The 13,479-nt window shown below is 32.1% G+C and overlaps 1 protein-coding gene across 1 annotated transcript in view; it reads left to right on the top strand.

The window, feature by feature from the left end:
* The window catches only part of LOC136271902 (uncharacterized), a 205,086-nt gene that overhangs the window by 114,157 nt on the left and 77,450 nt on the right, over positions 1-13,479 (top strand). The window contains exon 23 of the mRNA XM_066072479.1: positions 4,045-4,077. Coding sequence (XP_065928551.1) covers positions 4,045-4,077 — 33 coding nt within the window. The remainder of the gene's footprint in view (positions 1-4,044; positions 4,078-13,479) is intronic.

Below are 13,479 nucleotides of genomic sequence, written 5' to 3'. Positions count from 1 at the left end.
CATGTGATTGTGTTGCCGTACAAATCCCGGTGCCTGAGAACAAACGAGTTACAGGACGGTATTACATCAATGTTATACTAAAAACTCAAGTAATATTCTCTTAAACTTCCTGCATGAGTCAAGAATTAGGCATGTTTATCTTTTTTGCTCTTTGACATATATTTGAGCTTGGGAAGCAATTTATAAAGTTAGAGATAGTTACTATCTTGCCCCTCTAACCAGTTCTTGTCGCGGCTTTTTACTTTCTCCGAACTTAGGAAGTTCTCATCTGTTCGTCGTTAGAAGTCACAACAAGCCCTTGACTCACCCATCATTCAGTGCATCATAAGTGACCTACTTAATTTAGCGTACCGTAAAGCATTTCAGAAACTGTTTCAGAGACCTAAATTATTCATTTTTATCTGTGAAGAATACTTCGAAGGGATGTATTGTTCATTTCATTATTTGAGTAGTATGCTTTTAAGATAACGTAAAATACATATAAATAACATATCGAACAACCGTCGTTAATTCTCAAATACGTAATAAGCAGTCTTAGAGAGTTTTGATTTCCCATATACAAATCGTTAAATGTCGCTGGTTTCAATATTTGCTTCCATTTATTTGCTCTAAAGTATCCTGCTCTGAGTGTTGATCCAAAAGTAATGTCACAAATGCGATTAAATCGTAAAACCGGCTAGAAATAACCAAAAAGTCATGCTATGAGATAACTTTCTATTTCAATTCAGATCTGAAAATGTTGATTCCATATTTTGATTTTTTTTCTAAAAATTTCTAAAAATATCATATTTTATAGAATGTGAGGTAAGGATATTTGCCGCACATAAGCGACGTTATTTCTGGATTCTTGGCGTTTTTGTAGAACTTCATAATTTATTCCTTAATACAAAATTCATCAGAATACTCTATTCATTTTCTTAATTATGCAAAATAATTACTTTATTGTGACGATGAAAAAAATACATATCGGATTTCTGATTTGCAATCAGTATTATTAATGGATTTTCAAAAAGTCAGAAGCAGAGCCTTTAACACATAGAACAAATGATGGAATAAGAACCTAGATTTAATTTTCCATTAGAGCTTATGTTTTCTGTTTTATTTATAAACAGGACATATTCTTTTATAGAATATTAAAACCACGTTAGGAAATCTCTGTTTACTCTCTCAATTTACGGTTATTATATCGTATAATCCTAGAAAATAACCTTTTTTAGCCTTGTGTGATATAAACCAAAAACCCGCCTACCCGTGTGATATAAACCCTAGGGTGTGATACATATATATTTTATGCCTCCTGTCAGTTTGTCGCTATATATTCAATACCCATCTATTTTCGCAGAGTATACAGAGGATTTACATAGCGTAAGCATACTATGCCAAAAAGAGCACGGTAAATGTTTTCAACGAACACTTTACAAGCGCCCACAGGCGGGTTTCGAACTAACGACGATAAAATCATTCCAGCTTTAAGCCCAACGCGTGACCCCTACGCTATATTAGTCGATAACGTAATTGACGTATTTATACATATATATAAACATATACGACTGACATCAAGAAATTAAAATGATTCATCTTTCCAAAAATACTTCATTATTGACGGTAATTTTAAAGTTAAAGTAGTTTCTGATAAACTTTTGAAAAAATTGATTGAGCATTTCTAAAAGAAATTCTACATGAGAATCACAAAAACGCTTTTTTTAAATTACGCTTGATTAATATTGTACAAACAAATTCAATGAGATTTCGTCTGCTAAACAATTCGAGTTTTCTCGGTAAAGTCAAACGTCTCTCATTTCTTGAAAAGAACATAAACCTTTGTTGACGTGTTATTGTACAACAACTTGTTGTTATATTAAATAAACAATAAAATCAATTTATTAATTTGAAAAAAACAACAACAAACGCTTGCTTTTCGAATTTTTATGGACTAGTCAACACTTAGCTTTTTACAGCAAAGCACGTCAGTATATTCAACAGTCGGCATAATAATAACAATAGTGTTGTGTTGTGCATGTACTATGCCTTAACTACTTCATAGTACATGCACAACACAACCCTATTATATAAATATATATATAAAAAAGACGTAAAGACGTAAATTCTTGACGCACCGATTTCACCTATATACATGTACATATATATGTTATAAAAAAAATTATATATTTTTACTTATTTAACGATATTTAATCTTTTTTGTCCTTTTTTTTTAATTACGAATTAAAATGTTGATTAGGTAAAACTTGATGTTTCATTTTATACAATACATCACCGATGAGAGTCGCGGTGCATAGTGTTACATTACTTTGGAACAACCTTGATTTGATTTGATTTGTACATATTGTATTATGCAGATAAATATTATCAACATGGATTATGCTACAAGCAATGTAAGAATTTTCAATAAGGTGCAAGGTAATACATATAATTGCAAGATATCGATGACCAAAAAATAATGCATTTTTTTTTTATAAAATAGTATAATGAAGCATAAATTTTTTTTATTAAGGTGAGAAAATAAGATGGTTAGCAAAAACCGGTTTGTGGATATATACATAAAAAGGAACCGAAAATAATAAAAAAAAAAAATTAAAAAGTACAGTAACAGCATTAGTATACTAATTTTGAATCAACTCTTGTACATGATAGAATTATTCTACTGTTTAAATATGAAATCGTTCTTATTTTCGTTAACTCGGTGTCTTAGTTTTGGTATTCAAATATAAGTAGTGCCGAATTACATTAAAGCATATAACACGCAATACTGAGTAACACTAAAATGTTCCTAAGCGCATGTTGAATTCACTTTCAGTCAGAAAATGCTGAGCGCTTTTTAAATCTTGAGCAGAGTAATATGAGAATGTATACCGATACAATGTATACTGTAAACAATGGAAAGACGTTCAACAAACTTCTATTTATATTTTAATTCATCGTGAGCTAAAACGAGCTAGAACGAGCAGAATGCTTCAGGGACTGTGTCGAGGATTCAAACACAATTTGTCGTATCAATACTACTATATAAATAAAAATAATAGACTCGAATTTTTGGGCTTTAATATCAATACATCAGAAGAATACTGTCTTTTGTTTTATATACTCTAGACATCAGTGGTACTTGAAGATTACCAATTTGTTTTTATTGTTTCTCAATCAGCTTCGTTAATTAATAATCAACGAAAATTCCTCAAAAAATTACATAAATGATCTGAATTTTTTGGAATTTACAATCTTGCGCATGTGCATTACATTCACGCTAAATCAAGGGAGGCTCTTTATTTTATCTTTCTACAATATTACATTTGCATGGATAAACTCAGAGACGATTAAACATATGCGTGTACATTTTTATTGGACTTTTTTTTCTGTTTATCAAAGAAACTACGGGAGATAACTCGAACACAGTGCATTTACTATATAAAATCCAGAGTTTCGAATGTCAACATGGTGTGTAAAAAATGTTGTTGAAGAAATGATGAATTCTGCATGTATAGAATTAAACTTTTTGAAGAAAAGTATATACAGCTTCGAAATGGTTTGTTATGAACAATTTGACTGTTATTTTCAATGTAACTTTATTAATTTTCTACAAAATCGTTTTGGAGCGATTTTGCAATTTTCTGCTACATTGCGGGTATATGGGAGGCATTTTAACTGTGGTGATGGCCTTTCCCCAGACACAGTTACATTATTATAACTCAGCAGAGTGTATTGAAATTAATAGCATTATTGTAGGCTTAAAGCTTGGTTATGCAAATGTCAACAATATATACTGTGTGCCGATGTATCTATTTCGTAAATGTCCGATATCATATGCAATGTCAACCCGTGCACGCACGGGTCAAAGTCTAGTATTCATTTATTTAACAATCTTCAATTAAATTATGTAGCAACGTATCAGACATCATACTAACTTTAAAGGATTTTTAATGATTGTGCGTAACTTTATTATCTCGTAAGATTAAATATTATATGTTTCTCTTTAAACATGTTTGTCGTTCCTCTGAATTGTAATGATTTTTATTTAAAATTCAATTTCAGCTACATCGGAAGGGATAAATGTAAAACATACAGGTAAGCCACAGTAAAGAAAAGTTCCTCTACTTTAAGTATTAAAAATTAACGAAGTACAGATAAAGAATGTGGGCGCTTAAGATGTACATTCGGCAGGAATCTGTGCGCACAAGGAGAGTGAAAATTTCATCAATTAATTTTGAATATTTTTCGAATTATAACCGTTATTTGGTTTCTGTTTGATGTTGAATGAGTGGAAAAATATTTGAAATGCAAAAGTTTTTATCATAATATGAGTCTAAATATAGCAATTCATGCATACAACTGTTTTTAAATGATTTTGTTGTCTCTGGGTGTTCTCTCCACAAATTTGGAACGTGTAAAGATAACATATTTCAACATTAAAAATGTCGCTTTTTAAAAAAAGATGGAGAGATGACCCAGAGATGACTAATTATGTACTTTTTCAAATTATTTTTTGAAAGATAAAAAAACAAAGTCCATTGATATGACAATGTTGTTTCAAACAGTACTTTATAGAGCATATATTGACAAGTCTCGCATGGCTCAGTGGTTTCGTCCTGGATTAGTGAATCATTCAGTTTTTTGGGTTCAAATTCAACTGGTCGTCTTTTAAAAAAAAATTAAACTTTTTTTGTTTTAAATGTTTGTTATAATAACATGATGTTGAATTACAATATACCGGTATATTTTAAATTGTTGCTATTGATTTCTTGATCTGCTGTATGAACACTATTTTCTTTTCTTATTACTAGGTTTTTAGGGTATACACAATATAACTTCATTAAAATATGTTTGCATTAACATTTCCAACTAGTTATCGGTTAATCTCTCATTGCCATTTTTTTGAAAGCTTATGAGTTTTTTAAAAACCGGAATAGCCATCATAATAGCCATCATAATAGCCATCATCTCTCATCATAATATATTTTTGTTGAAACCTGTACATAGCCTTTTGAGGTTATATACATTTAAATCTCAATTGATTCGTGTCGAGGATTCCTGCAAACTTACAATCTTATGCGCTCACTTTCTTTGATATATTTTTAACCCTGTAGGTCTTGATAAATGATTCATGATAATTGTTTTGCGTTGTATAATATTGAATGTACTCACCACACAGGAAAAAGTGACTCACATAATTTTCATGCGATTTCCCTTTTGTACGAAACTCTTTTGAAAATCAGATGGAAAATTTCCCACGCAAATATCATGTAAATGTGTTTGCAAGTTATTCGCTTGAAAATTGTATAATGATCTAGTATGTTTTAAACAAATTCACTAATTTTGTTTTAAAATATTCAGCAATAGAAATCCAAGTGACGTTTAAAACAAGTTTTATTTATACTTTGACCATAATTGACGCATGGTCAGGAAGAAAATCCAAAAGGAGTCTGATGCACAGTAAAATTAACTTAAGGTAGCACAAAACAGATACATTGTAAGCTAAATTTTTCCTACAATTCAATTTTTCTGAAATTTTTATATTTTTTTTCTTTGGAATAAAATCTTTTAATACGTAAAATTTGAAAAAAAATCCGATCTCACAATTTTTGCCTACATCGCCCCAAACCTACCATTTGAATCTCCTTTTAGTGGAGTGTAAAATGAAATAGTCATTGCTACAAATTTCTATGCCATTAAGGTATTTTTCAAGATATTACAAATATTTGTGGTGCTATTTAAACAGGATACCTTCTTGTTCGTTAAAGATACTGAAATAAATTCTAACTGGTAACTTATGATAATTTTTCATGCGATATAATGTAAAACTAGTGCTTGTGAATACTCTTTTAAGATGAAAATTTGCAGCACTTAACGGCATCTAAAACAAAAATGTATAAATTAAATTTGAACAAAATTTAACAGTAACATTGTCATGACCTTGTAATTAAAATATATTAAAAAAAAGAAAATTTAATCATTCGTTTTAGATTAATGAAGGTTTAAGTATGTTTGACAGAGGTATAAATTGATAAAAATCCTAGATGACGTCATTATATTTTACCTTTGACCTGTTGATATGACCTTGAAATTTGTTGGACATAAAGCATAAAGTCCAGGTATTTACTTTGAACAGAACACAACAAGTTACGCATTTTTGATTGATGTAAGGTTAAATTGCACAAAAAGTCATATGAACACCATCTAAATGTATGTTTCAAAATATTCGAAATACGTTGTCGTTGTATCCTACATTTATTTGGCCTTGAGTAATTGATTGGTACGATTTATATTTTTTGCTTAAGATAATGGACTGAAATTAATTTTTACATCATATTAAGCCATTATTTTGTGTATTTGAGAAATTATTTTAAATAATTAATTTCAGGGGTGTTTCGCACTACCTTAAATATCGATGACAAAAAACAGTTCTGAAGAATCAATCTTAGTTTCCTTGCATCAGCTCACTTTCACTGAGCCACGGCAGCTCACATCTGCTATGGTCTTTTTATTTCATAAATGATTGACTTTTGAATTAATGTAATGTGTGTGTATTTTCTACTTAAAAAGATTTTGATTTTCATTCAGTTTGTAACAATCAATTATACCTACTTGCATTCATGTGTGACCGCGAAGATTTTACGGTGCTAGGGTTTTCTTCTGGATCTGCATCGGTCGTGTGTAGTACGTACGAACCGGGTGATGGAATGTTGGCGTAAAGGGTATAAATGAGGTTGTGGCGCGTTGTAGGCCGTAAGGTAAAAACGAAGGTTAGGTTTGCCGTATTCTTGAAGGTCCACCAGTATACAGTTCCAGAGAAATAAACAGGCAATTGATGCAGGATTCCATTTTTATTGGTCGAGACTCATCGATGGCAACATTATAACAATATAACAGGCAGAAATATTACAAACAAGTCGGATATGGCCAGTAGTGGCCTCCGGACTCAAGACTCTGGGTGAGTCGGACATGGCCGAGACTGGCCGCCGTGTTAAAGACTGCCGATTGACAATTGTACATAACAATAAAAAGGAATTTGAACAATGACTATAAATTGACAGGTGATGACATTAGTAAGCTGAGTAAAAGGTTCACAAATATAAATTATTAAATAAACCAATGAGTCTTTTTGATGTCCAAGAAATAAAAAACTGATAATTGCAGAATCTTGTTTTAAGGGATTAACAGTCCTTGAGACATGGCACTTTGTCTCTTTGAAATTAATGAAATCACATATAGAGTCCGAAAAGTGTAAATCACTAAATAAATAAGTAACTTTGTAAGAAATAAACTGTCAGTGATAAATATTACGAAACAAATGTTGAATTTTAAAAGAAACGTCCAAAATAAAGTTATAATTGAACAGTGAATTTTGCACGGTGATACATGCATGCATTTAGAATGAATTACGGTACTTGGTCTTCAGTAAAAAGTTACAGTATACCTTATTGAAAACTGTTAATTCCGCTTACTAGTACTAGGTTATTTAATTTTTACCGGTTAGATATTCATAACTACAAAATGCAAGAAAAAAGATTAAAAAATTTTAAATTAAATTAAAAAAATTACCGGTTTTCCTGGCGCCATACCTGCACGTAATGATTTTCAGAATGTAGATTATTATACATTTACAACAGATCAAGAGTATGAAATCTATTGATATATGTTTAGTTGTTTAATTATATACATAATTGTTTAAATTCAAGTTCAAGTTCTTTATTGCGAGAGACAAATGTCTCATAGGTTATACATATGAACATATACATATTAAATAAACAGTAAGAAAAACAAAGTGTACATAACATAATCAATTTAGATAATTCACATGAAGAGTTCGTTGCTTGTTTGCATAATATAAATATTTACCTAAATTACACAGTTCTCCAGTATTAGAGGTAAATTATCAATTCTATCAGAAACAATATCACCTATTACCTTTGACGTAATTACTGCGTGTGGCAATTCCAAATGATGTATACATGTTATTATATGATGTATACCGGGTCCGGTATGTGACATATTTTTATTACCCCATAAAATATATATTTATTAACCCCATCCCCATTTATTTATGATTACTTTATTGGTTAGTCTGTAGATTTACCTCTTACATGCACGTATCTTTGATTTTTAGACGTACTATTTTTAAAACCCAATGTGAGGAAATAATATTTTGAGAATAAGTTGCAAAAGTAAATAAAACTGTTATTCAATGGACTTGAATAAAACGTACGTATACACGTACACACAAAGATTTCAACACCTTTAAGAACCGTGTTTTTCTAATTAACAATTTGTAATTGTCAATGAGTCCGATCTTCTCTTCTCATTTTTTGGCCCATTGCGCTTCTTATTAAATGCAATTTCGAGCTTATTATTGAAGTAAAAAGATAAAATATTTCAGTACATACAAGACATTTATTAAGGTTTTCCGCTGAGAGCGGAAAACCTTACTATTATTCTGAAAAATTTCTTCTTATTTTTTTTTCTTCTAGACGCCAACTTTGATCCTTAATATCTCGCTCGTTTGTTCACTGATTGTTTTGAAATTTTCAGGACTGATAACATGCCGGGTGATGTTGTCGTTGCATATTTTAGTTAAGGAAAATCCTTATCCGGTTTTGAGTTATTCCCCTTTAAGTAAAATTTAACGACTTCTTTTGTCCAGAGGGTTTAGCTTTAACGATGACTGGCAGAGTCTCAAAGATGGGCTGGTTTGGAAGCTAATACATTGAATTTGTGCGAGATATATTTTATTTATTATCTAAATGCAAATAAAAGGGGTGGTATAGATGTTGAAACAAAGGTAAGAAAAAAAATCAAAGAAAATCGCGTATTTTCCGTGTTAGTTTTCTACCTGATAAAAATTTGTTATAACATGTATTTTAAAAGTTCTTGGTCTTACCCAGACCTTTCATTCGGTATACCGAAAAAGAGGCTGGCCGTTATAATTAGGGAGTTAGAGGCGTCCAAAGTTTGTTGTCAATAACTTAAAAAGGAATAAACATTTTTAATGCATTATTGAAGCAAAGTTGTAAAGAAATTAATTTTGAATCCTTCTATAGTATTCAATTTAATGTTTGCGTAATTTATAGTCAGTATTTGCAGACACAATTATTGTCAGTTCGGTCCATTTTTTGTGGGGGTGCGCACGTTTATGAGGTTATGAAAGGGCTTCTTGTAATGCACTAACTGATACATGTAGCGCGCAAAAATAATTCCACATAAAATTCCCAAATATTTTTATACATATGTACATTTTCATTTCAGATAGATAAACCTCTTTGACCTTATTTTTGTTGTTTGTTTCATAACTGTGCCCCTGTCTATATTTAGATGCATTACGAGACTCAGGTAACCGATCGATAGGAGAGTCGCTAGCTGTATTCAGGCCGTCGCCTAGACGACAGTGCATGTGCTTGTAGAGCTGGACGTACATGATTAACGCCCCACTGTGTTACTGTAACAGAGACATTTTGAATTGTTTCAGTAATGGGAGATGTGTTAATAAAATGGTTCCAATGCATGGTAATTAAACTCAACTTTTCTACAATACGTATACACGACCGTCATATAAAGCACAATGTGTATTACTTACATGACAAATGTACGCTGCAATTTAAACGAACGCGGGATTGCTCCCGATAGAACAATTCTTTTAAAGCAAAAAAAAAGAAAAATATACACTGATTTGCGATGGATATAATATAATTATCGTCGTAGAGATGATTTTAAAAAGTGAACTTAATATTCGTATACGATAATATTTGAATCCAAAGCCGCTAGTTTTAAGTTACGGTTATTTGGGATATTAATTACATGACTTGCCGCGCGTTTCAGGTTTTTTACTTGCAAAACATCTACAAACGAAAATACCAAACAACCTCCAGCAGCAACTTAATTATTAAATTAAGTTACTAAATTATTTATTCCATACAAAATTCTAAAGAGGTAATTAAACAAATGTTATAAATGCTTTATACTTGTATTCGCTATCTTCCATGGAAAAAAGTGGCATAGAAAAAATGTTACTCAATGTTCATCATATACGCTGTAGCCTTAGCAATCGAAAATAATTAACAAACTGTATATTGGTAGATTGACATATCAACAAACATTCAGACCCGCAATGTGTTTTTTTACAAGTTCTATAAAATGTAGACTTATTGACTGAATTCTTTACCGTTTTCCGTCTGGGTTATTTTGAATCATGTGTGTACGTTATGTGTAGACATATAGATGAACACTTTCAGTGTTTAATTTTTAAAAGAAATTGTGTACATGCAGAGCAATGCAATGCTAGGAAAATAAAATTCCAACAATGTATATGGTGAGGCCGGTCAGACTGATACTGGTTCTGCTTGTTCTACAAATAGGGAATGTAAGACGAAGTATTTGGGTGTTATATTTTAAACAAATATAAGTATTGCTTTCTTAAAAGCTTGCATTACTCAAGAAAGTATTTTATTGGAATCATTCTTAGTTACCTTAGCTGCATATATTAACCGCTCGGTCTGTATCCCGGAAAAATTGACTACCATCCGAAATTTTTCATACAAGGTCTACAGACTTGCAGCTAACATTACCTTTAAAAATACATTTTAGAATTTGCCGCTGTTTATAAATTCATTAAAAAGACGCGCAGAATCAAGTGGTAGTATGTCGTTTGATATGGGATTTATGACGTCTATTTAAATTGTTTTCATTAAAATTATTTCAAGCTTGTGGGTGGAATGAAATCAGTTTTACATGTTATATGACATAAAGATGTCCTCTCCCCACTTTTTCTCGAAGCAACTATTTTTATAAAATTTACATAAAGAAATTGAATTATCATGGAGTCCCCCCCCCCCCCATTTGGGTAGCATGTAAAAAATGGTATGAAAATCATGAAATTATGAGTGAAATTTTGAAAATTTCTGAAAATTCAAAAAAAAAAAAATCTTTTTTTGCTAGTCAAGATGTGTTGGATGAGTTTGCTTCCAACCCCCCCCCCCCCACACACACACTTTCAAAAGCGATGCTACGTGTTTGGAAATTACTCATTTCTTTATTCCCTTCTTTAATAAACAAAACAAACTAACAAACATAACCGATCCAGATAAATATAATTACATGTATCAAAAAAAAAAACTTAAAAAACAAACTACACATTCATCCTTCACCCACAATATTGCCTTTTCAATATTTGTCATCGTTGTAGACCCGTGTAACAATCTGTTAAGTAGGTGCTTGCACGAAAAAGAACCCCTTGCTGATCTACATTTTCATTAACGCATACAAAGAAAAAATATATTTTGATTTATGTTTTAATTTCTTTTGATGTAAAAAAAAAAGAGAAGAAATTGGTTCTCAGTCTCTCTTTATGCCTGTTTGTTAGCGGATAATCCAAGTTCATTTTGGATATCCTTTTGTAATTTAAAATATGCGATGTAAAATTTTTTCATGCAATATTTCGGATAAAGCAATGAAGAGTTGTTTCTTAAAATTTTATTAGACCATAAAATTGTTAAATGCTAACATTGAAAATTGTGCCCGATTCCTTTTTTTTTTAAGGTAAAACTTTATTGATTTAAAAAATGACTCTTTGAGACAAACAAATTGACATAATCAATAAAAGTTTGACAATCTCTAACTGCAGGTCTGTAGCTTTTAGTCAGAAAAAGAATCGGATGGACGACCTAGGACACAGATCGTCCATCCGAATTTCTTGAAAATTGCCATTATTTTCGTATGCGGACGCAATACTCACCGATACTAAATGGTTCGTATCTTAAGTTTTAACTGCTTTGAAAGGTAATATTGGTTTTCTGATAATTATGAACATGAAAAATTAAATAGAAATGGTTAAAATTACAGTAAAATTACCGGTATCAGTCTTCTCCGTGCGCGGATCTAGAAGGGGAAGGGTTTCAGACCCCCCCCCCCCCCCCCCCCCCAGCGAAATTCCTTTCAATTACGTGTATATTATAAACTTACCAAATATGCCTCGGACATCCCTTGGCAAACTCAAATAACCGTCTGACTTTTCAACCCCCACCCCGGAAAAGATTTCTGATCCGCGCATGTTCCCCCTCCTCGAAATACAAAATTATTCTTCAAAACCCCTTGTAAAATTTCCAGGATCTCCGCATATATACAAAGAGATTCATTGGCGCTATCGTTCGATAAAAATGCGTGTAAATCGTTTGCCAATGGTCTTTTTACCTTCGTACCGGGCATAACCACAGTCCCACTCTGTGAATAAAATGCGGCGAATCAAACTAGAGACAACGTGTTAAGATCTGTATTTGCTTATAAACATGTAGTTTCATCGTGCAAAATGCACTGTTCAATTATAATTATTTTTTTTACTTTACCTGTAAAATTCAACATCTGTTTCGTAATTTTTTCTCACAGTTTATTTCTTACATAGTTACTTTTTAATTGAGTGAATGACACTTTTCAGACTTTATATGTGATTTCTAAGAGACAGAGTGTCATGTCTCAAGGACTGTTGATCTCTTAAAACAACATTGTGCAATTATCAGATTTTCATTTCTTGGACATCAAAGACTCATTGAGTGTGAACCTTTCACTCAGCTTACTTATATCATTACCTGTCAATTTATACTCATTGTTAAGATTCTTATAAATAGTTACGTACAATTGTCAATGCGCAGTCTGGAATACGGCGGCCAGCCCCGGTCATGTCCGACTCTCCCTGAGTCTTGAGTCCGGAGGCCACTTCTGGCCATATCCGACTTTTTGTAACATGTCTGTCTGTTAAATTGTTATAATGCTGCAATCGTTGAGTCTCGTCCAATAATGTGGAATCCTGCATCAATTGCCTGTTTATTTCTCTGGAACTGTATACTGGTGGACCTTCGGGAATACGACAAACCTACCCTTCGTTTTAGCTTACGGCCAACAGCGCGCCCCAATCTTTTACCTTATACACTTTACGCCAACATTCCCTCACCCGGTTCGTACTGCACACGACCGATGCAGATCCAGACGAATTCTCTATCATCGTAAAATCTACGCGGTCACAGAAACATGATACACTGTTTCTCAGTGTTTACACATCTAATATTGTACTATGGTCAGCTATCAATATTTTGTAATATGTCACAAGTATGACGCAGCTACGACGGAAAACCTCATCGTTGCTTGCAACGAGCTCGTCTCTAGTTCTTCTGTGTTTAAAAAGGGAAATACCCAAGATGAGGAGAAAAAAAGCTGTAATGTCTCTTTGAAGCTAATTTTTAAAAATATTATACCGGTAGATCTCGTAATGCCGTAATCCACTTTAAAAAAAACATGAACATTCTGTCAAATGCTTTTGTGACACTTTTAAGCTCACCTGAGCTGAAAGCTCATGTGAGCTTTACTGATTAAAATTTGTCCGTTGTCTGTCGTCGGCGTTGGTGTTGGCGTTGGCGGCGTTGTCGTTGTAAACTTTTCACATTTTCTTCTTCTTCCCCAGAACCACTGGCAGATTTCAACCAAATTTGC

This window comes from Magallana gigas, chromosome 9 (genome assembly GCF_963853765.1).
Source record: "Magallana gigas chromosome 9, xbMagGiga1.1, whole genome shotgun sequence".
In the NCBI taxonomy this organism is placed as follows: Eukaryota; Metazoa; Mollusca; class Bivalvia; order Ostreida; family Ostreidae; genus Magallana; species Magallana gigas.
Note: the sequence above shows the minus strand (reverse complement) of the source record. Positions and strands in the feature narration are given on the sequence as shown.